General features: G+C 36.3%; 1 protein-coding gene and 1 non-coding gene across 9 annotated transcripts in view; both read left to right on the top strand.

Moving 5' to 3' along the window:
• The window catches only part of RIMKLB (ribosomal modification protein rimK like family member B), a 153,449-nt gene extending 128,513 nt beyond the window's left edge, over nt 1-24,936 (top strand). For 5 of the 8 annotated variants that reach the window (XM_055336768.1, XM_055336769.1, XM_055336770.1 and 2 more), the window contains exons 3-6: nt 2,024-2,254; nt 5,356-5,442; nt 6,735-6,938; nt 13,094-13,810. In XM_055336768.1, coding sequence (XP_055192743.1) covers nt 2,024-2,254; nt 5,356-5,442; nt 6,735-6,938; nt 13,094-13,557 — 986 coding nt within the window. In that variant the 3' untranslated portion in view covers nt 13,558-13,810. Of the gene's footprint in view, nt 1-2,023; nt 2,255-5,355; nt 5,443-6,734; nt 6,939-13,093; nt 13,811-13,872; nt 16,962-17,474; nt 17,688-19,861; nt 19,940-20,590; nt 20,750-24,062 lie in introns of those variants that run through there. The other 3 variants (XR_008665953.1, XR_008665952.1, XR_008665954.1) reach the window with 3 other exon arrangements.
• On the top strand, nt 10,089-10,192 carry LOC129517185 (U6 spliceosomal RNA). The gene has a single exon (XR_008665965.1). It is a non-coding gene; the product is annotated as a U6 spliceosomal RNA (small nuclear RNA).
• Nucleotides 24,937-25,148: the final 212 nt, after the last annotated feature.

Raw genomic sequence — 25,148 nt, forward strand, 5'->3', positions numbered from 1 at the left:
CTGAGATCAAGAGTTGGGCGCTTAACTGACTGAGTCACCCAAGTGCTCCTATAAGATAAATTTCTTACCTCAAAAATATAAGCATAAAAATCCCGCCCATTGCTTTTCTAAGGTTAACTTATTATTGACTGTTAATGCTTGATCATGCGCTTAATCTAAAATGTAAAATCTGAACCAGTTTCACAAAGTGAGGTTTAAGATATGCAAAAAAAATGTGTGTGTGTGTGTGTGTGTGTGTGTGAATACATTTGAGGAAGTGGAGTCAAAAGAGTGGTAAGCACATTCAACTGCACTACCTATTTTACAGTGAGTGGTGTGGTATTGTGCAGGAATTTTTTTTTTAAGATTTATTTATTTATTTATTCATGATACACACACAGAGAGAGAGAGAGAGAGAGAGAGAGGCAGAGAGACACAGGCAGAGGGAGAAGCAGGCTCCATGCAGGGAGCCCAACGTGGGACTCGATCCCGGGACTCCAGGATCGCGCCCTGGGCCAAAGGCAGGCGCCAAACCGCTGAGCCACCCAGGGATGCCTGTGTAGGAAATTTTATACACATTCATGTGCACGTGTGTACTGAATAACAGGGATCTAAGCAAAGAGTTATTTCTTGTGTTTCAGTTTTATAAGGTGTACATCATATATACTAGTACCATTTGCTAAGAGTGCCTAAGAGGTCAGTAACACGGCAGAGTTGTGAGAGATGTTGCTTTGCCTTTTTAGGCTCACATTGATCTGTACCTGCCCTTCTTTCTAACTGTAGTTCACCTTCTGCTTGTCTAAAATAACAAAGTGTTTCTGATACAAGAGGTATTGAATTTCTTTCCATCCTCAGTAATACCCACATATGTAGTATGCAGACCTGCACTTTGGGGTAAAGTACTCCCATGCTCCTGATTTCTGGTGACAGCAGATAGGTGGTTTCTATTGTTGGTGTGTAGACTAAGAGTGGAACATTTCTATTACTATATGATCTGTGTACATACATTTGATTATTATTCAACCATTAAAAAGAAGGAAATCCTGCCTTTTGTGACAATACGGATGGACCTTCTGGGTACTATGTTAAGAAAAGTAAGTCAGACAAGGAAAAGCAGATAGTGTATATTATCTTACTTATATGAGGAATCAAAAAAAGCCAAACTCGTACGTACGGAGAATAGTTTGGTGGTTGCCAGAGGTGGGTGGTGGGGTGGGGAAATGGGGGATAGTGGTCAAACGTTACAGACTTCCAAGTTATAAGATAAATAATCCTAGAGATATAATGTTCAACATGTTGACTGTGACTAACAATAGTGTATTGTATATTTATTTATTTATTATATATATATTTTAAGAGAGAGCAGGGGTGGGGAGGAGTAGAGGAGAAGGGGAGATACGGATACCTTGTTCCTTTATTATTTAGTACCTCTTTAGATAGAATGGAAATGGATAAAATCCAAGGAACTTCTCCTTTTATTTATTTTTTTAATATTTTATTTTCAAGTAACTTTTAGACCTAGCTTGGGGCTAGAACCTACAACCTTGTTTTTGTTTTTGTTTTTTTGTTTTTTGTTTTTTTCTAGAACCTACAACCTTGTGATTAAGAGTTGCACATTCTACCAACTGAGCCACCAGGTGCCCTAAGATTTGCTTTTTAAAAAACATAGTATTATGTATGTGGACATTTTTCTGTCTCTCAACAGAGATTATGAGATTCTTTTTAAATTTATTAAGTAAGTTCTACACCCAGTGTGAGCTTGAACTCACACCAACTGAGCCAGCCAGGTGCCCCTATGACATTCTTTTTAAAAGGCTATGTGGTATTTCATTGTATTGACACACATACCATAGTTTTTTTGACCACTGCAGAAATTTTTCTCATTAATTTTTTTTTCTTGTAAAAGAATATAATTTAAGTAGGAATGTCTCTTTGTTCCGGTGAAATCTTAACAAAATGGTACATTTAGTTTTGTGACCCAAGCTTTTGTATATTTTGGTATATTCCCTTTTAATGGTTTTGGCTTCATTCCTATATATTTCAGGTCTACGGATCAATGGAGAACTAATTACTGCCTATCCCCAAGTGGTGGTAGTGAGAGTACCAACCCCTTGGGTACAAAGTGATAGCGACATCACTGTTTTGCGCCATTTAGAGAAGATGGGATGCCGGTTGATGAACCGACCTCAAGCCATCCTGAACTGTGTTAATAAGTTCTGGACATTTCAGGAGTTGGCTGGCCATGGTGTTCCTCTGCCAGATACTTTCTCTTATGGTAAGTTCACCAATAAGAATTTACAGTCTAAGTTTTACGCACTTACAGTTTTGAAAGCCATACTAAATTGAGTTATATGATGAAAGAAATTTGCAAATATAAAGATACTTCTTTTTTTTTATTTATTTTTTTTTTGTTTCCAGAGTTTTTTTTTTAATTTTATAAATTAATTTTTATTGGTGTTCAATTTACCAACATACAGAATAACACCCAGTGCTCATCCCGTCAAGTGTACCCCTCCGTGCCCGTCACCCATTCACCCCCACCCCCCGCCCTCCTCCCCCTATAAAGATACTTCTTAAAAAAATAACTTACAGGAACGCCTGGGTGGCTCAGAGGTTGAGTGTCTGGCTTCTGCCCAGGACGTGGTCCTAGAGTCCCAGGATCAAATCCCAACATTGGGCTTCTTGAATGGAGCCTGCTTCTCTCTCTCTGCTGCCTATGCTCTGCCTCTCCCTCTGTGTGTGTCTCTCATGAATAAATAAAATCTTAAAAAAAAAAAAGGAAAGAAATAATTTATAGGGGTTCCTGGGTGTCTCAGTTGGTTAGGCATCTGCCTTAGGCCCTGGTCATGATTTTGGGGTTCTGTGTTGGGAGTCCTGCATTGGCTCTCTGCTCAGCAGGGAGCCTGCGCCTCTGTCTCCCTCTGAATGCTCTGCATACTTGTGCACTCTCTCTCTCTGTTAAATTAATACATAAAAGTCTTTTTTTTTTTTAATACATAAAAGTCTTAAAAAACCTTTCAGTTTTAACAAACTGGGCACGAGAATTATGAATCCTGTGTTAAGATTTAATTCCATGATATTGGTAGAGTTGATTTAACAAACTTTTCTTGTAAAGGGCCAAAAAGTAAATATTTTGCATTTTCAGGGCCATAAATTCTTTCTTGTGACCCTCTGTAATGTTGTTGTATTGTGAAAGCTGCTATCGACCGCACTTAACCAATAAAACTTTTTAAGATTTTATTTATTTATTCATGAGAGACACAGAAAGAGACACAGAAACACAGACAGAGGAGAGGCAGGCTCCATGCAGGAAGCCTGATGTGGGACTCGATCCCGGGACTCCAGGATCATGCCCTGGGCCGAAGGCAGATGCTCAGCCACTGTGAGGCGCCTGGGTGGCACGGTGGTTGAGTGTTTGTCTTTGGTTCAGGTCACGATCCTTGGTCCTGGGATGGAGTCCCACATCAAGCTCCCTGCAGGGGAGCCTGCTTCTTCCTCTGCTTATGTCTCTGTGGATCAGTACTCTCATAAAGAATGATAAAAATGTCTGAGCAGTGCCAGATTGCTATAAAAGTTTCCAGTGCTTACGCTTATATTTATCTGATCACATCAGTAGCAGAGAAATCACAGATAGGCACAGGTTACTGGACAACAGTTTTGAGTAGCACTGATATAAATAATATTATGTTAATATATTTCCTGCCTGTCCAGTTCCTTTGTTTAGAAAAGATCAAACTTATTTTATTTATTTTAAAGATTTCATTTATTTATTCATGAGAGACAGAGGGAGAGAGTGAGAGAGCGAGAGAGAGAGAGAAGCAGGTTCTATGCAGGGAGCCCAACACGGGACTCGATCCCAGGTCTCCAGGATCATGCCCTGGGCTGAAAGCAGCACTAAGCCACTGAGCCAACTGGGCTGCCCATGTTGAAGGTTTAAAATTAGGTGACTGAATCATCTTAATTTCTCTAAACTGCAAACCTATCATATTGCAGTTACTTAGAGAACTTTTTCATGGTTTAATTTTTTTTATATCACCATGCTGATTTTTTTACAACTATAGTTTATTTTTGCTGTAATCTTATTACTGTATCACTTGTTCATAGGCAATAAAAACAGTAAAGAACAAAACTCATTGATACTGGGTGGCTCAGTGTAGAAAGAACTGATGAATACTGGAGATTATAAAAGTTAATTTGTGTTTGAGAGGGAGAGAACACATGTAGGATCTTTTCAACCTTGGATGAGTCTTCTAAACAGATTCATTCTTCTAAACAGGGAGATAAATCTACACTGAAGTAGGTCTTGATGCTTCTGTTTTTTATGTAATAGAAGAATAAGGGATAAAAGTAGAAAATATTGTATAGAATTAGAAAACGTTTAGCTGAAAGACACTTAATTTCTTGAAGTTAGATACTAGCATATTTATAGTTTAAAATGGCTTTCATCCATTTTAAAGGGCTTGTTTTATTTTTATTTATTTATTTTTAAAAGATTTATTTATTCATTCATTCAGAGAGAGTGAAGAGAGAGGCAGAAACCCAGGCGGAGGGAGAAGCAGGCTCCATGCAGGGAGCCCGATGTGGGACTCGATCCTGGGTCTCCAGGATCACACCCCAGGCTGCAGGCGGCGCTAAACCGCTACGCCACCGGGGCTGCCCTAAAGGGCTTGTTTTAAAATGGCATTTGACTGTACTTTCAGCTTTTTTTTTTTTTTTAAGATTTTTATTTGTGAGAGAGGGAGAGGGAGAGGGAGAGAGGCAGAGACACAGACACAGACAGAGGAGAAAAAAGCTTCATGCAGGAAGCCCAATGTGGGACTCGATCCTGGGACTACAGGATCAGGCCCTGGGCTGAAGGCAGGTGCCAAACCACTGAGCCACCCAGGGATCCCAGCTTTTTTTTTCTTAAAGTAGCCTCCATGCTGGGCATGGGGCTTGAGCTCAAAACGCTGAGATCATGAGATCAAGACTTTAGCTGAGATCCAGATTCAGATGTTTATTTTTTATTTTTAAGATTTTATTTATTTATTCATGAGAGACAGAGACAGAGAGAGAGAGAGAGGCAGAGGCACAGGCAGAGGGAGAAGCAGGCTCCATGCAGGGAGCCCGATGTGGGACTTGATCCTGGGTCTCCAGGATCAGGCCCTGGGCTGAAGGCAGTGCTAAACCACTGAGCCACCTAGGCTGCCCCAGATTCAGATGTTTAACTGCCTGAGCCACACAGGTGCCCCTCAATTTTTAATTACTTTCTTTAGGAAAATTTAGCCATCATGTTCATAACCTTCTACCTCCTCTGTTTTGCTGACTTTAGTATAGATAAAACTTACCACAAAACACCTTTGTTACTGTTGTTAATTTCTTTTTTGCTCATGTCAGGTGGTCATGAAAATTTTGCTAAAATGATTGATGAAGCAGAAGTACTGGAGTTTCCAATGGTAGTAAAGAATACACGAGGTCATAGAGGTGTGTATGAATTGCTACTATGGAACATCATTTTACTTTACTCTTAATAATTAATAAGGGTGATTATACAAAATACATTTCTATTAATCTGATTAATGCTATTATTATTCTCTTTGTATTTTCTCATGGTTATTGACTAGATAGTAACCTTATCAATTGAAATATATACCTTTCGAAGCAGGACTTTGGGAAAATAGAAGGAAATTGTTGGTGCATGGTACTTGATACAGAAGTCTGCTGTGAGTTCAGTTTGGCTAGAAGTGATTTCTGTTAATTTAGTGGTTGTCATAGAAAATTTAAGATGCATATTTAATTTAGACCAACATTCAAATTATATCTTTATCTTCCTTTTTAACAATGCAAGGACCTTAGATCACTAACGCCAGTCATCTCTCCCAATTTACATAGTTTAAAGACTTAAATATATAAAGCAAAACTATGAAGCTGTAGAAGAAAGTATATAAAAATATCTTAAATGACTTCAGAGTAAGGAAGGATTTCTTAAGGCATAAAATATTCATGAATCCAAGTACTTCATAAAGCTTAATGCCTTCACGGGGATAGTTGGATCGGGGTCCAGCTGGGGCTGTTGAGTGTATTGTTTATAATTGGGTCTCCAGTATGGCAGCCAGGAAGTCTTAGGGCTCCACAGAGAGGCTCCAGTGAACACAGAAGCTGCATGACCTTTTATGAATTAGCCTCAGAAGTCATACAGAAAAGCTTCTGCTATGTTGAACCCTCCTAGATTCAAAATGAAAGGACAAAGATTCCCCCTTTTCTTGATAGGAAGAATGTCAAAGGACTTATACTCATGTTTTAAAAACAGCCTCTTGTTTTGGCACAAAAATTGATAAATACAGCAATGTAATTGATAGTGAACTCAAATAAAACTAGGTATGTAGTAACATACTTCTATTTTACTGTATGCATATGTTATATATATTGTATAATAATATGTAAGACACATTTTTACTCAGAGGGAAATGTTTTACTAATAAATGAGGCTGGCATTGTTGGCTCACCTGGAAGAATACAAATCTTAGACACTTATTTCATGACATATAACAAAATAAATTATGGATTACTGTAGGAATTCAGGGAGTGGTAAGAGATTATTAACTTTATCTTTAAACACATTTTTGCACTGTTTTACTAATTACCGTAACTGTTACTTTGGTTAAAATGTAATGGATTCTCAAAGAGCAGGTTGAGACCCAAGAAGAGGCAGGTAATACATACAACTGCTGTCAATATGATGACTTAATATTTTTTAAATTCTTTTTCAATATCAGGCAAAGCTGTTTTCTTGGCTCGAGATAAGCACCATTTGGCTGATCTAAGCCATCTTATTCGCCACGAAGCTCCATACCTGTTTCAGAAGTATGTTAAGGAGTCTCATGGACGGGATGTGCGTGTCATTGTTGTGGGAGGCCGTGTAGTTGGCACCATGTTACGTTGTTCAACAGATGGAAGGATGCAAAGCAACTGCTCACTAGGTAAAAACAATGCAGGTGTCTTTCTAGTCTATATAGTATTATAATAGCTTGTCCAGTGAGTATTCATATATAACTACTACAGATCTTTTTACTTAATAGGCTGAAAAACTCGTAAGTATATCAGTAGACTTGTAACAAATATAATAAATACAGTTTTGAATTGTTTTTCTGGTAATAAAATTGGATTTTTCTGAATCATAAATTTGTTTCTACCTGTGCTCAATTTGTAACCCAATTCACACTTGTATGAAATATCTGACCAGAGTTAAAGATTCCATCTTCGGTGATATACTGATTTTGTATGTAATTGGAATTCATTCAAACTGTTTCCTAACCTATTTTACCCACCAGTTCAAACAAGATTATTGATTTTACTTTAATGGTGTATTTTTTGAGATCTCTTATTGTTAAAGTGCCTTAGAACTTAGTTGGGTTTTTTCTTTTCTGTGTATTTCATTTTCTTAGTCATCTGATCTGGATTGCGTCTTTAAATACTATCTATGTTTTTATTTTCAAGTTTATATCTCCGTTTTAGGCTTTCTCCTTGAACTCCAAGTATATATAAATAACTGTCCACTCAGTATGTCCAAGTAGTTGTCTAACAGATATTTTAATCCTCTCCAAAACTGTACTTCCAATCTAATTCCCCCTCTTAGTGTGTTTCACCTCATATTCTCCTTAACATTTAATGGCAACTCTTGTTGAGTCTCTTGTTGAGACTCTTGTAGAGTCATCTGAATCTTTTTTTTCTTTTTAAGATTTTATTTATTTATTCATAGAGACACACAGAGAGAGAGAGGTAGAAGGAGAAGCGGGCTCCATGCAGGGGGCCCGACGTAGGACTCGATCCCGGGTCTTCAGGATCACGCCCTGGGCTGCAGGCGGCGCTAAACCGCTGCGCCACTGGGGCTGCCTGAGTCATCTGAATCTTATACCACATATCAAAACTGTCAGATTTCAATTTCTTGATATTTCTGCTCTCTAAATGTATCCAAATCTGACAGTTTCTCATTATCTCTGCCAGTAACATTGTCTTACCTTATTTGGATTACTTGTTGTATCCCCTGATTGGTCATCTTGCTTCCATCCTTACTTAGTCTCCTACAGTGTCTTCCTAACACAGCAGCGATGTGATCTTTTTAATATACAAGTGCAATCAAGTCAAGCTTTGTTTAAAATCCTCCAGTGGTTCCCTGTTTCATTCAAAGTACACTAGTCTATAGTTTTACAGTAGACTAACAGGCCCTGCATTATTTGCCCCTGTTACCTCTAAGAAATACAAACACAGGGGTAAATCTCAGAAACATAATGTTGAGAAAAAATTAAAGTCACCAGAGAGAGTACATGTTGTATGATTCTATTTATATAAAATATAAATATATGCAAAAATCTATAATAGTTGGCTGGGAATATAAATTTATGTAGTAAACTATAAAAAAATATACTGGGGGGTGCCTGGGTGCCTCAGTGGTTGAGCGTCTGCCTTGGCTCAGGTCGTGATCCTGTGGAACTGGGAATGAGTCCCGCATCAGGCTCCCTGCAGGTAGCCCACTTCTCCCTCTGCCTGTGTCTCTGCCTCTCTCTCTGTATCTCATGAATGAATAAATAAAATCTTAAAAATATATATATGTATATTTGTATATATTTGTGTGTATATATACACATATATATTGATAAATTTGAAATTCAGTATAGGGGCATAGAATAGGAGCACAGGGGATTTGAAAGCTAACAGTGGTAAATAGCCTCTTTTCTACTCTTAAAAAATGATTTCTGAAAAAAGAAAGCAAAAAAAAATGATTTCTGCCTCCTGGCATTAGTTCTTCATATCCCATTTTCCATTTTTCATCCCATCATAATATGCTTATTTGCTGCTCCAGAGCTGAATGGCATCTTTTCATTTTTGGGACACTTTTTTTTTTCTTTTAAGATTTTATTTATTTATTCATGAGAGACAGATAGAGAAAGAGGCAGTGACACAGGCAGAGGGAGAAGCAGGCTCCATGCAGAGAGCCTGATGTGGGACTCGATCCAGGGACTCCAGGATCACGCCCTGGGCTGAAGGTGGCGCTAAACCACTGAGCCACCCAGGGATCCCCTTCTGGGACACTTTTACTTTCTTACGTTTCTACTGTGAGATTTAATTAACAATTACTTTTTATACTTTAAGCAAAAGAAATTAAAAAGATAAGTTAATTTTACATTAAGAAGTGATACTTTTAAAATTTTGAAGTAACTGAGACTTTTCCTAGGAAAGTATGTACCCATTAACCAGCTTGAGAAATAAGTTATCAATTGAATTAAGTTCTCTGTTTACCCCGCCAACCGTGGTTATTTCTCCTTTTCCTCCCCAAGTTCTGAACTTGTTTCTCTTTCCCTTAAAAGTGCTTTCAGTACTTCTGTCTTGATAAACAACTATACCTCCCAGGTGCCCCCATGACTTATTACTGGAAGTCTGTACCTCTTAATCACCCCCTTCACCTATTACACCCATCCCTCCCACTCTGGCAGCAGGTTGTTCAGAGGCCTAAAAAAGACCTCTGAAAATAGGAATTTTCTTATATTCAATATTTACAGTAATGGCAAGGACCATCTCTTTAGCACTGGTACTGTAGTAAGTGCTTTATGACTATTGCTGGATCAAAATGTATTTACTTTTAATTTTTATAGATGTGGGCAAGTTAATTTCCCAGAAAACTATATGTGTATTTCTACTTCTGACATATTAAAATACCCTTTTTTCCTCCCAGCCCACAAGCACTAGTGTTACTTTTTTCTCAGGTTTTTGCCAATCTAACGGGAGTTAAATGCTATCTCACTGTTTCTTTCAGTTTATTTCTCTGTTAATGATGGGAGTATCTTTTCCTGGCTTGTTGATAATTTATGTGTACTTATGTATGAATTACTTTTATTATATTTGTCCTCTTTTCAGTTAGGTAGTTTGTCATTTTTGTTCAGCATTTCTGACCTATAATAATAACCAATAAATGCTACCTATAGAGCAGCTATCCTCAGTTAAACAGCCCAAAATGCCACTATTCAGTTTCTAAATTCTTACCAGTTGAGAATCACTGCTTTAGAATCTCCAGTACAGTGTTATGTAACGATTGCAAGTATCTAAGTTTCTGATTTTCATTGAAATTGCTTTAATTAAAATTAAAGCTCACTTTGGCAGCATATAAACAATACAGAGAAGATTAGCATGGCCCCTGCACAAGGTTGTCATGCAAATTCGTGAAATGTTCCCTATTTTTACAGTGGAATATTACTCAGCCATCAGAAAGGATGAATACTTACCATTACTTCAATATGGATAGAACTGGAGGGATGCTGAGTGCAATAAGTCAATCAGAGAAAGACAGTTATCATGTGGTTTCACTCATATATGGAATATAAGAAATAGTGAAAGGGATTATAAAGGAAAGGGAGGAGACTAAGTGTGGATAAATTAGAGAGGAAGACAAACCATGAGACTCCTAACTGGGAAACAAAGGATTGCAGAAGGGGAGGAGGGTGGAGATGGGGTAACTGGGTGACGGGCACTAAGGAAGGCCTGTGGGATGATGGGATGAGCACTTGGTGTTATATATGTCATACTATATGTTGCCAAATTGAATTTGAATGAAATATTTAAAAAATAAAAAAAAATAGCAATTAAATGGATTTAATGATTTGCTATTTCGGATATTTAAATATCTTTACTAGAGTTTTTTTTTAGTAGGAATGAATTCTATCTAGTGCCTTTGGCGTCCTTGTATTGATAAGATCATTAGTGTGTTTTTCCACCTTTAATTTCTTTATGTATTGCATTATGTTGATAAATTTTAGATTTAAAACAGTTTTTGAACTACCCTTGCAATTGTAGAATAAACCTTCTTTAAATGGTAGTAGCATATTTTTGACTGGAATTCCTTTAGTATTTCATGTAAATATTTACATTTATTTTAATAATTAAAGATTGGCCCATAGTGTTTTAAAAGCATCTTGATCATTTTTTATATCAAAGCTGTATAACATTTGTTCTTTGAATGTATTGGGGGAATTTTTATTCTTTTCCTAGGGCATTTTATAGGTAAAGTAACATTGGAATAAAGGATAGCTAAACAAAACTCCACTTTGAACCCATTTGGTTCTGATTCTTTTTTTTTTTTTTTTATTTATGTATGATAGTCACACACAGAGAGAGAGAGAGAGAGAGAGAGAGAGAGAGAGAGAGAGAGAGGCAGAGACACAGGCAGAGGGAGAAGCAGGCTCCATGCACCGGGAGCCCGACGTGGGATTCGATCCCGGGTCTCCAGGATCGCGCCCTGGGCCAAAGGCAGGCACTAAACCACTGCGCCACCCAGGGATCCCTGGTTCTGATTCTTTTTGTAGAAGTACTTCTTTTATCACCTTTCCAATCTCTTCTGTAATAACAGTTGGCCTCTTTAAGTTTGCTACTTCTTGGATCAATGTTGATAATCTCTCATTTGCTTAGAAATCAACCATTTGTTTCAGGTTTTGATACCAGTTTGAGATAATTGCTTATGGTTATTTGAACCTCTGCTTTGTCTGCAGTTCTGTCTTTGATATCATTCATAATCTTGTCAAAGTAGCATTTGGATTTCTTTTGTCCTATTTTTTCTATTCTAGTCATTCAACTTTTTGTCTTTATTAAATCTTTTTTCTCAGTTCCTTTTTCTAAGAATACTTAATTTCTTATTTCAAAGTAAAAGTTTTGGTATGAAGTGTTTTTACAGGTGGGTTTCATTTTCCTTTAGGGGATCAGTGTTGCAATTTGAGTCTTTAATAATCTTTTGGTTACTTAAATCATTAATTTATAATTTCTGAAATTCTTGGGGCAGCCCGGGTGGCTCAGTGGTTTAGCACCGCCTTCAGCCCAGGGCATGATCCTGGAGACCCTGGATCGAGTCCCACGTCGGGCTCCCTGCATGGAGCCTGTTTCTCCCTCTGCCTGTGTCTCTGCCTCTCTCTCTCTCTCTCTGTCTCTGATGAATAAATACATTTTTTAAAAAAAATTTTCTGAAATTCTTGGGTTATTGTCAGAGAACGTTGCCTATGAAAAGTGTTTTACAGTGTGTTGGGGCACCTCAGCCTGGTCGGCTTGAGTGTCTAACTCTTGATTTCAGCTTGGGTCATGATCTCAGGGTTGTGAGGTCCCACAGTGAGCTGATTGTGGAGCCTGCTTGGGATTCTTTCTGTCCCCTCAGTCTGTCCCAGCTCCCGTGTACAAGCTCTTTCTTTGTCAAAAAAAAAAAAAAAAATTAATGTTTTGTTTTGGGCCAACACATGATTGATTACTGTCAATATTTGATAAAAGAAAAAAATGTGTATATGAATATATACTAATTCAAGAGCTATAAGGCTATAAAGTGAAGTTTATTTTTGACTTCGTCCCTTATCTCTTTGCCCATCCCTTTAGTTTTCAAATTTTTTTTCCATTTAGTACAGCATATAGATAAACTTTGTCTTTCATACCAATCTGATCAGTTTCCACCTTTTCCATGGGAAATTTGAGTTTGTTTTTAGTGTAATTGCCAATACAATTTATTTTATTCCTTCAGTTTTATCTTGTGTGTATTATTTAAATTGTTTCTTCCTCTTTTTTTCTTTTTTCTAATTTTTGGTGGTTTGTAAGGTACCTTTAATTCCATTTCCACCCCTGTTCCCAAACTCCTGTCAATCTGCATGCTCATTCAGGTTTTAACATTCCATTAATGGCTGACCTCTTTTCCTATGCTCAAATCAGACATATTTCTTCCTATTATTTGGAAAGGTAACAGTTTTCCCTGATACTCTTTTCTACTCTCCTGCCTTTATAAAACTATGAACTCTTCAGGATAACTTCCCCTCAATCCATATTATTGCAAGTAAGATAGGTTTCTATGAAAGTTTAATGCCAAAAAAAAAAAAGAAGAAGAAAGTTTAATACCATGTTCAGAAAAAAATAGCACTTTGAAAAAGTACTAAGTTATTTCTTTGAATTGGACAAGGATTCTCTAATGAAGAAAACTTAGACTTCAAAAGCCACAATTTTACACCAGAATGGCACCTTTGTTATCATTACTGATTTAAGAGTTAACGTTAGAGGCAAGCTTTAGTTTTATTTCAGAAATTTATCATTTCCGTAACTTATCTTGTTTCTTTTTTGCCAGGTGGTGTGGGGATGATGTGCTCGTTGAGTGAACAAGGAAAGCAGCTAGCTATCCAGGTGTCTAATATCCTAGGAATGGATGTGTGTGGCATTGACCTATTGATGAAAGATGACGGCTCCTTCTGTGTCTGCGAGGCCAATGCAAATGTAGGTTTCATCGCCTTTGATAAGGCTTGTAATCTAGATGTAGCTGGTATCATAGCGGACTATGCCGCCTCCCTCCTGCCCTCTGGCCGGCTCACCCGGCGTATGTCCCTGCTCTCCGTGGTGTCCACGGCCAGTGAGACTAGTGAGCCGGAGCTGGGTCCCCCAGCCAGCACTGCTGTCGACAACATGAGCGCAAGTTCCAGCTCTGTTGACAGCGACCCTGAAAGCACGGAGCGAGAGCTACTCACCAAGCTCCCAGGGGGCGTATTCAACATGAACCAGCTGATAGCCAATGAAATCAAACTCCTGGTGGAGTGACTCCACCGGTAAATAATTAACCAACAAAACCCTTGTAAAACTCACTTTCTTTTTCTTCTTTTTTTTTTTTCTTTCTTTTTTTTTTTTTTAACCAACTTGCAATGCTGTTCATGGAAGGTACTCAGGAAGATGAGAGAAAATTGATTAGGATTAGTTAGGAGAGAAGAAAGGGGAAATAGACTAGACCTCTACTGTTGTTACTTTCATTTACAGATACTACAGATAGAAAGGCAGAAGAGGTGAGATTCAGAAAAACGTCAGGCTCTTATAGTTAACCTTCCCCCCCCCCCCCGTATAGTTACCCTTTTAAATTAATCAAAAATATGTAGCTCTAAGGCCATGAAAAACACAGTTTTTTTCATGGTCCCTTGCTTTTGCTTTTGTACAGTTCCTACAAATTTTAGCATAGCATAACTCACATTGTGTTGCAAAGATGTAACGAGTGAGGAAAACATCTACCTAAATTACAGAAATTTTTACATGCAAATCTGAAAATTCTGACTTTACCATATTAACTAGCAACTTTATGTTCATAGTTTATGAAATCTTGAGCTCTTTTCCTGGGATTTATGATTTTTGGTTTTCCCTTAATTTGGGTGGGAGGGCAACATTAATATGACCCAACAAAGGTCTTTTAATGACAAAACTGGCATTTTTGCATGATGGGGAAATGAACAGTATTGCAATGTCTGGTACACAAAATGATATTTACTCCAATGTAGATAAAATTACACTAGTTTAAAATATGTGCATTGACTTGTATTTGTTAGTGTTTTAATCTTTTTTGAAAGATATATGCTCTGTTAATGTTGCAAATTTTTTTTAATACATGCTAGTCTAACATTCCCTGAACTATGCCTGCATCTTTAACAATGGCCAAAGTGAAGAAAGTGCTACCTTTTTTGTTAACAAGACACTGACTTGAAACATGTGCATTTAAAGCCTTTTCCTTTTTCCTTTTTTCTTTTGGTGGTGGGGCATTTAAAGTATAAGGACATGGAAAAATATTTTTGGGGAGCAGATCAAGGGCCTATAAGTTCTTAAGCATAAAATTGAAGTGATTTATAATACCAGCGTTATATATTTGCATTTTTCACATTTTAGGAGGGAGTATATATGTGTGTGTGTGCACGCATGCATGTGTATGTGTTTTGCTTTTTGTTTACACCAACCGATCAAAAAGGATAGATTCTAGAAAATGGAGCATGATGGGGAAACAGTTTTACTTTAAATAACAAATAACTTGTTTTAATAACTACACTGGGGTAGACGTACTCACTAAAGACATAGAATAGATGCTTCTTAGGGTTTTTTATGTATATGTATGTTTGTTTTTTTTCTTTGGTTCTAGACTGTTCAGTGTATGATTTATTCAAGGCTACATGCTTTTCTCTGCTTCTGGCTGTGCATTTTCTGTTACACGTAGGTTTTAGGGGGGTGGACTGGATGTTTTTGTTTGGGGACTTATTTTGCAGTGTTAAGTCTCTTATAGCCCAACTCTGAAGCCTTCAATACTGTCCACTCTTTATATTCCTTTAATTTCTGAAGTTATAAAAGCCCCAGAATGGCATATAACACGAGCCTTTAGAACATGGGTAAATCTATTTGAATAATGGTTTAGAAGGTGTGTTAAGAAATGGAGATGCTCCAGAGCTCAACGTAATTTTTTTAAACAGCAAGTTCCATCTCACTACAATCCTCTGAAGCTTTTACCCGAGTCCTTTCTTGCCTCTCCAGTGCTTTTTTCCTTCAGATGGACCTTAAACATAATTTCTTGGACACTACTAGAGAGACTTCAAGGCAATAATAAAAGAGCAGTATTAACCAGCTCTAACAGAGGTTTGATCATGCTTGTACAGTTTTCCCCCGTTTTAAAAAGGAATGTAATAAAATTTGTTTTTTTTTCCATAGAATTAAATAATATTAAAATTGAGTGAAAGGTTGATTGCTGGCAAATAGAATAGTACCTCTAATCTGTGCAGTGTCTCATTTCACCTCAGAAAAAGATGATAAGAGGATTTTCTAATTTATTTTAAGATATTCTAATCTCATTTAAAGAATTTGACTTGCATAGGGTTATTGTGGGCCTTACTGTGTGTGTGTGTATATATATATATATACACACATATCTATGTGTATATATACATACATATAAAAGTACCTCTGACTCATTAACAGAAAGAAACACTTGGTACTTCTTTCACTGATCATAGGAGGATGCATAATATTTGGGATAGAGAAATAAATGAGGGAGAAAGAAGTGCTTAATTAAGTCATTATTCATATGTTTGTGTAGAAACCATCTGGTTGTCGCATAATGATACATTACTTGCATATTACATGCATATAGATTTACCAGTTTTTAAAACAAATAGAACACATACACAACTTTGATGAAAAACTCAGGGTTTCTGTTGGGTGGGATAAGGTGTCAGGAAAAATGTAGATAGCCTTTAAAAACATTTTATCAAACTAACCAAATATAAGAATTATTGGAGACTATTTCACCTTTAGTTTTATTCACTACTGATCAATCTTTTGTGCATTCACACTATATTAAAACATAGCTTTACGAACCTATTTCTGGATTTGCACTCACATGTTAGAATGAGAAGGGTAGGAATGGTCATCTTAGGGTTTAAAACATGAATATCTTCTTGAACTCCCTCAAAAATTAAGGTAAAGAATATGAACAAATCATTCTGGAAGAACCCAAATGAAACACCCCAGATATTTAAGTGAAAGTTAAATATATTTTCATATTGTTGAATAACTTTTGTATAATCTTCATTGCTATTATGAGAGATAAAAATGTATTTATTAAATATGTATAATTTCTATCATGCCCATATCTGAATTATTGTAAAATTGTATATTGTTAAAATTGTGATTCTTAATTGTATTTTAAAAGTAATTCTTTCTGCTATTGTTTTTATGTTACCTATGATGAAAATTGGACTACACACACACACACGCACACACACACTATTCAATTTAAAATTTTTAATAGTTTTTTTCTTTTTTTGGTGCCTAATAATTGGTCATTTCTGCTGGCTTTTGCTCCACTGAACTTTGAAATCTTTCTGTACATGCTATCAATAAGAAAATATGCTGGAACATTAGAAAAAAACCACCAAGAGACTTGATTTCATCAAGCACTTTATCAGACTTTTGAGAAGGTATCGAAGGCATTGAGAGAATTGACTTTCAAAATCATCTTTTTCTCAAGAAGAAAACAATGGAAAACAAATTCTCTTCATTCAGTGAATCCTCAGTTTGGGGTCTGGGGAGCTTAGAGACATTGTGAAATCAAATCTTGTGTTACATTTTTCTCCTGGCTCACTCTTTTTGAGAAGGTTTATGGGCTATATGGCTGGTGAGACACGATCCCCTCCTAAGAAAATGTAGGTGCTCAGACAGGTAACCTCTGCTGCTACTGTTTTTATTTGTTTGTTTGTTTGTTTAATTTCATTTCAAAATTTGTTTTTGTTATACTAGGATATTCTTTAATGTAATATATTGCAGGATTTATAACCAGGTTCACTGCTTTCTTTCTTTCTTTTTTTTTTTTTCTTAAAAAAAAAAACAAAGTTTCATTTAAGATACATTTAGGCGCCTTTGAAGCTTGGATTTTGGAATGTTTCAGTAGTGGACAGAAATCTGCTGTTGGAATCTTCTAGTCTTCCAGGTTTAATTTGAAATGTTTTTAGTTTTGTTTTGGATTTTCGTGTGGTATTTTATTTCCTTTATATCAGTGCCCTTTTGCCATGCTGTTTTGGGGTGGCTGCCTAACTCTAGTGAAAATTCTTCTATATTAACGAAAGTTTGGTGTTTTAAATTCCTTAATGTTTTGCATTTTTTACAATTGTTTTTAAAGAAATATTCTAACTGCTTGCACTGTTACTGTTCTTTGCCAGCCTTTTCAGGAGCCAAAAAAACAAAAACAAACAAACAAAAAAATACCCAGAGAAAAAACTTTCCTTCTTCCCCCTTCCTGATGATGAGTGAGAAGTATTGAGAACTTTCGGGGTCAGTGCCCTTCTAAACTCCCCTTCCCCCAATAATGCAGCTGTATAATGAATGGTAAATGCAGCGGTTTGGATTCAGGCACAGCCCCAGCCTGCTTGCAGGTAATTTGACTCTCCTTTCTTTGCATCGCAAGGCTAACTTTCTTTTTTAAAAATTTTCTTTCTTTATGTACTTTAAAGGCAACCATGGGTTTGTAAAAACTCTTGTTTAAAAAATAACACATAAGTAAATCTAACAAATAATTTGATTAAAGAAGAACTTTTGGGGTTAAAGTTTGAATTGGTTGGGATGAACTCAGGACTTTCTTTGGGGATTTACTTTAGCCATTTAGATAATTCCATTCCTTGCATATATGTCTATAATTAAGTATTTCAGAGTGTGACTTTTTTGGCTTTGTTTTCGTTTTGGGTTTGTTTGTTTCTTCCATTGTGCTACTCTGGCTTAAGCTTTTTCAGGGGTTGGTGTTCCGAATACACAGTGAGCTCACAGTATAAAGACATCAATTAGGAGTTGACAGGTATGGAAAACTAGAGTTTTGAAAAGGTAAAATTAGGTTCTAGGATATATATATGGTAAAAACTCACCATAGTGTTGAGTTGATCTTAGTGCTTCTCCTTGACATAATTATAAAAGTGAAAAGGAATGATGAGACAAAGATAATAGAAAGCATTTCAGTTATTTTAGGAACAGTATGATTTCAGAACTAATCATTTTAGCATTTCTAAGATACTAGATCTAACAGAAAAGTACGAGGTTATCATAATGGTTTAAGCATTAAAAAATTACGGGTTTGAACAGATTGGAGGGCATTTCTGAAGCACAAATCAGTAAGCACGTTAACCAAGGCTATAAAATACAAAACAAAGTCAGTGGCAGGAATGAGGAATACAACTTGTCCGTTGTAATAGCCTTTCCATTAGTTAGTTAATGTAGTATCCTCTGCTCTGTCTACCCTAGTCCACCTGCCCTTTCCTCCTCTCTTCTGTCTTTCCTAAAGTTTTAGTTCTAATATGAGTTATCAATGGGAAGATATCCTTTTTCTGCTAGGTAAAATTTTAGTGACAGTGGTCAGGACCACTTCAAGATATACTTCTGCATAATTTTATTCGTTGGCTTTAGATGTCCTCTCCGAAGTGGCTTTAAGTTCACTAGTTAGCTAATAGGATATCCTTGTTTGTAATGCATTTTATAGCTGAAGGCATAACATAATTCTTTAACCTTTTTTGTGCTTCAGTTCACTTGTTTAAGATGGGGCCAGTCTTTCCCCTAAACATCTTAAGACAAAAATATTTATGTGTTGAGCTAAAATTTACTAACAAAGGAATCCCAACTGCCTCCTGCAGGAATTTATAACTTATACTAAAAAAGGCTTGAACCAGAGAAACTTGTCCTCTTGCTAAGAGTGGCCAGCATTAGCATGTGTGGACTATGTGATTGCATGGGACATGGAGGATTTAACAGTCTCCATTCTGCTGTCCCCACGAAGATTACTGACTTGTTAAGAATGACCTTGCTTTCAGATTTCACCATATTTAAACTTACTAGCTGGGCCTTATATAGCATATATACCTGGGCTGCAATTGTTGGGCTTGGGAACATGAGGGGTGGGGTGAATTGTTGTTGTTTTAGGTTTCAGTCAGACAGACATCACTGTGCCCCAGTTCCCAGAAGCACAGCAGGCCTCTAGAAGCATCCGTGGGAACGGCGCAGTCCTGACATCACCAACTCTCCTGCTCAGGCTCATCCCATATACAGAGGTCAAAGGGTGGGGTTTGAGATCGGGGGAAGGAATGAGAAAGTAGAAACAATGTCACTGCAGTGCCACTGTTGACTAGCCTTTGGTGCATATGTCAGTGTTTGTTTTATTTTTTATGTTGGCAAAATACATATTTTGGGGTAAAGTTAATGGGAGGGTGGAACAAAAACAAGTCATTACTACCATTACTAGTTCATTATTGGATACTGTTCTTTAGTAACTACTATGGAATAAACTTGAAACTTAGACCATCAATGACAAAGAGAATGGGAATAGAAATGAATCTCAGGACTTTAACAAACAGAAAACATTTATGTTAGTTTCCAGTTCTACAACTGCTATTACATTTGTGCCTCTGTCTCCCTTTTTCACCCTGATTTTTTTGTGTATGTATATAGTTTGAGGAAATGTGCATTTGTGATCAGTCCTTTTAAAAGGACTTAATGACTTTATTACTCTTGCAAAAGATATACCCAATGCTTATATGGGCATACAAATGCTACCCTATTTTAAATGTAGGTGGCGTATGTGTTCGTGTTTTAATGTATTCAGAGCCATTGGGCAATAAGCAGTCCAGAACATTGAAAACTCATGCAGGTAAAGCACCTAACACCTTTAGTTTCTAGATTTACTTTTATTTATTTTTTTTAATTTTTATTTATTTATGATAGTCACACACACAGAGAGAGAGAGAGGCAGAGACACAGGCAGAGGGAGAAGCAGGCTCCATGCACCGGGAGCCCAACGTGGGATTCGATCCGGGGTCTCCAGGATCGCGCCCTGGGCCAAAGGCAGGCGCTAAACCGCTGCGCCACCCAGGGATCCCTAGATTTACTTTAAAAACTCCTTTATTGCTGCATCTTCCACAATTCTTTAATAGTCTCTGAACTTAAAATTTGCAGGAGTTGTGGACTACCTCATTAAAATTTTAAGTTGCACACTTATAAGATTGTAGGGATAGGTGAAAAAGGAAAGTGTAACAAAAGAAATGGCTCCCTGCGATGGCAACTGCTGAGTGTCTAAATTTTTCCAGTTTAAAAAAGGAAATTACCAGCTTAGCATGAATATTGATCATACATTGTTTGGTTTTCTGTGATTGGGATTTTTGTTGTTTTGACTTTGGTGGGGAGGTCTTGGAAAATCAGTGAGAAAGCTCATACACATGTGAAAGTATGAAATGTTTTAGGAATTTTTCCATTTAATCTGAATAATAAGCAAGAACTTTTTCTATATACCCTTCTGCTGCAGCAGTGAGATAAACTGGTAGGTGGCAGCAGAAGAAGGAATTCTTCAGATTGATGGCTACGGAAAGGATCTACATAGAAGAGATAGAGCATAACATATCAAGTCAAGCAAAGGGGGCATAAAGTGGAAACAGGACTAAAATTTTTGGATTTTGACTAAATGGTAAGTTATTTTCAACTAAGAGTCTGTTATCAGTCTGATAGTGGGGTGTTACATGCCATTGTGATATGAAATCACAAATGGTTCTGTAAGTTCTTGCATTAGGATGAATTTAGCCTAACTAGGGTACTATCGTTTTTTAATTTGGAAAAAAAAAATCAATATGTAAAATTAGGGATCTTTCCCCAGTATGTTGATATATATGAACCTTTTTCCAGCTTTATTGAGATACAATTTACAATTATAAGATATTTAAAGTGTACAATATGATTTGATAGGTGTATACATTGTAAAAGAATCCCCCCCCACACAAGCTATTCTGTAACATCCAATATGTGAATCTCAATGATGACAAAAATTATGCTTCTCATAGTAAATCTGATTTTTAAAAATCTGCAAGATAAATGAAATATACATTGTCTAACTATTTGGAAGAAATAAAAGTCTGTGTCCATTTCATTGGCAGCACTGGGGGGATAGCAACAAAAAAGTAGGTAATTGGGAAAACTTATGGGGTGAAAATGATTTTTTTTTCTTCAACTGTCTCTTACCTAGTCCTTTTTCTTGTCATTGTGTCTGCCCATCAGTTCCATTCTGTTCACTTCTCTTTGTTGCTTATCTGTCTCTGCTCACTTTCTTCCCTTTTCTTTAGTTGTGTTTTTGTCTCCCTGTCTTTGTATCTCTTCCTCACCTTGGTCTCTTTGTATGCCTCTCAGTTCATTACCTCATAAATTAACTTTTCCAGTGTTGCCATTTTTCACCTCTGCCTTCCATTTTTACTGTGTGTGTCTCTTCCCCACACACTTTTTTTTTGTCTCCCCCTTTTCATTTGCATTCTCTTTATCTGTATCTGCCAGGGTAAACAGTTTCATTTTCTTTGCATCAACAACTGCCTAAGACATTTTAATCAGAGTATCAACATTGTGATTATCTATTTTAGAATTTGGTGAGAAAAATAAAAAATAAAAAAGAATTTGGTGAGGCTGAATAGAAGAAATTGGGATTTTTTTTAAGTCCCTGAAGTTAAGATTAAGTTTCAGAATTGTAATTAATTGATTTATTTATTAATTTATTTAAAGATTTTATTTATTTATGAGAGAGAGAGAGAGGCACAGGCACAGGCAGAGGGAGAAGCAGGCTCCATGCAGGGAGCCCGATGTGGGACTTTATCCCCGGACTCCAGGATCATGCCCTAGGCCAAAGGCAGGTGCTAAACCGCTGAGCCACCCAGGCTGCCGTCATCTAGACTTTTAACTTCAAATTGATTCAGTCAGATATCATTGCCCCAGTTCCCAGAAGCACAGCAGGCCTCTAGGAGCATCCGTGATTTTTAAAGTTTTTGATTTTTAAAGTTTCTAATGAAATCAGAAAATGAGCAGAGCAGTTATTATTTTATAGATTTTTACTAGAGAAAATAATTTTTTTATTGAGCTATTTGGCATATACTCTAAGCTTTAGATGTACAACACAATGATTTAATAGTTATAGACATTGGGAAATTATTACTATAGTAAGTTTAGGTAGCATGCATCATTATACATAATTAGAGAATTTTTTTTCTTATGATGAGGACTTTAAAGGATCTACTCTCACCAACTTTTAAATATGCAGTATAGCATTATGACAGGTATTTTATAACTGGAGAGAAAATAAACTTTTAGTCTTTCAGATAAAAGTAAGCTAATAAGTCTTTTCTAGAATACACATGTGAACATTTTAGAACTGTTAATTAGCTTCCTTAAAGTAGCACAAAAGTAATTGTTTTCAAAAATTTTTTTATAGGTCAGGTTTTTTTTTTTTTTTTAAGATTTTATTTATTTTTTTATTCATTCATGAGAGACACACACAGAGAGAGAGAGAGAGAGGCAGAGACCCAGGCAGAGGGAGAAGCAGACTTCATGCAAGGAGCCCAATGTGGGACTCAGTCCTGGATCCTGGGATCACGCCCTGAGCCAAAGGCAGACGTTCAACTGCTGAGCCACCCAGGCATCCCTGCTTTCAAATTTTATAGAAATTAAAAACAGGATATCCAGAGGACAAATTAGTATTTAAAGAAAAGGAGTGCTGATTCCTATTAATATATGTAGTAACAGATTGAACTACCAGCATACAGGTGCCCTCCATAGAAGTTTAGAATTTTTAAGCTGGAAAACTTAGAGGCTATTTATAATAATCTTGAATATGCTAGTAAGGAAACTAAGGTAGAGAAGTTAGTAACTTTCCCAAGATTATAGAACCAGAGCACGGACCTAAGTCTCCTACATGCTAATAGAGTGCTCATTGCATTATATATCACGTATCTTTGAAAATATATTGTAGGAACTGAAGAAATGGAATGCTCTGTAATAAGAGCTGTGATATATCAGTAAGAAGTTAGCAATGGTTATCTAATATAGGGTGGGGAGTCTATTCAAATAAAGGATATTAAGGCAAGCTGTGGGTGACTATTTTAGATGACTTATATGTAAAATTAAAGAGTACATCATTTACAAGATTTGGTAAATGAAAAGGTGTCCTGTGTTACACAGAGGCCTTCAGGCTCTTTGCAATTTCTAGTTAAGGGAGAAGAGGATTGGATTCCTTAGATCTAGTATATCATGGATGAATAGTAACATGAAGCGATCTTTTCTAACAGTTTTGTCTTTATCACAAATTCTGGTTTGTTTATAAATGTCAGTGCTTTAGAACTGAAAGAAGATGACCAACTTGAATTTTTATCTGAAGCAAAATTTATTGTTTATTGTGTAACTTACTGAAAAGGTAACCTAGGGATGCCTGGCTGGTTCTGTCTGTAGAGCATGTGACTCCTGATCTTAGGGTTGTGAGTTCAAGCCATATATTGGACATAGAGCCTACTTAAAATAAAAATTAAGAAAAAAATGTAACCTAGAGTAATAGAGTAAGAACATAACATCTAAATATAATTTTGTTTGTTTAGGCATTTTGGTATAATTTATGTTTTATTTTATGTTTTGTGTGATATTGTGCAAGGATTATTTTTGCCTTAAGGTTTTCCTCTTAGTACGGTTATTTCTAACTAAAATCACAGTTGTCTATAGTAATATTGCAGATGCATCTTTATATGTCAAAATAACAGACTATACCTTAGTATACTTTGTATACCTTTTGCAGCTGAGATCCCAAAGGTAAAGTGTGATAATCACAAACTAGTTGTAAATTTTTTTGATAATCTAGATAGTTGTAATATTTTATTGTCACATTTGTTTTCAATATTTTCTTTTTCTTTTTTCTCATCTTAATTATAAAGACTGTTTAAATCTGATTTAAGTGAGCTGTATGTGTTTTTCCCCTCTAGGTTCTTTTGAAGTAACCAGTGATCATTTTTGCTTATTACTTCATTCACAGAATGGACGAAGATAGATTTGACTGTATGTCTTTTGAAATGGAGGATAGAAATACCCAGAACAAGGAAGCAGTAGCTCTAACCTTTTTGATTCAATGTGTTTCCTAAAATAAAAATATCAGAACTGGGAATTAAATAGTATGGAGTATGATTTGTTCCTTTGGCAGTTATTCCTGCCCACTCCATCATACATGAATTCACTTTAGACTGTATGGCTAGACTTGAACTCTAGTTCCACATGTATCATTCTCTTTATTCTTTTCTTCACTTTGTGAACTCCTTTGGTTCTTGACATACTAATTTTTCTATAATATAATATATATTCTGAAATGATTACTTCTCCTCTTAGAACATAGGCCCTAAAATATGTATAATTTTACATGTAAATATGTATTACATGGATTTACCCCTGCCTCTCTCCATCCAATTTTATCTGTCCATGCTGAGTAAGTGTTTCTATGTTTTTTAATTTCTGAAGAAATGCAGCCTTTTTTCTGTTTCACTCTGACAGGGCTCTGGCATATGCTTATCACAGCATCACTCATTATATTTTAATCTTCTTGTGACTAGAGGCTGTATCTGACCCACTATATTTGAACTATAGAAGATCTGATACATACATGTGTATACAGAGGCAATCCTAGTACTTAGGACAAAAAAATACTGATATTCTTTGTAGTCAGGTATTGATACAAATCCTAATTCCATTATTTACTGGTTACATGGACTTTGGACGAATCACCCTCTTCAAACCACAAGGGAGTATTTGTGAAAATTGGAAATGAATGTACCTACATTACTAGATTCATGTGTAAGTACAGTTTTGCTATAACACATGTGTAGTGCTTAGCACATATTTGAATAATAAATGCTGATCTTTAATTCTATCAATTTTGGGTATGGATATCTTTTTCAAGAGCTACTGAATCTTTTCATTTGGAGTCCATAAGATTTTCTTTCTTTATTACTTTTTGGTTTTCCTATTTAAGTTCCTTTCATAAGATTTCATGGTTGGGGGATCCCTGGGTGGCGCAGTGG

This window comes from Nyctereutes procyonoides, unplaced genomic scaffold (genome assembly GCF_905146905.1).
Source record: "Nyctereutes procyonoides isolate TBG_1078 unplaced genomic scaffold, NYPRO_anot_genome, whole genome shotgun sequence".
Classification (NCBI taxonomy): Eukaryota; Metazoa; Chordata; class Mammalia; order Carnivora; family Canidae; genus Nyctereutes; species Nyctereutes procyonoides.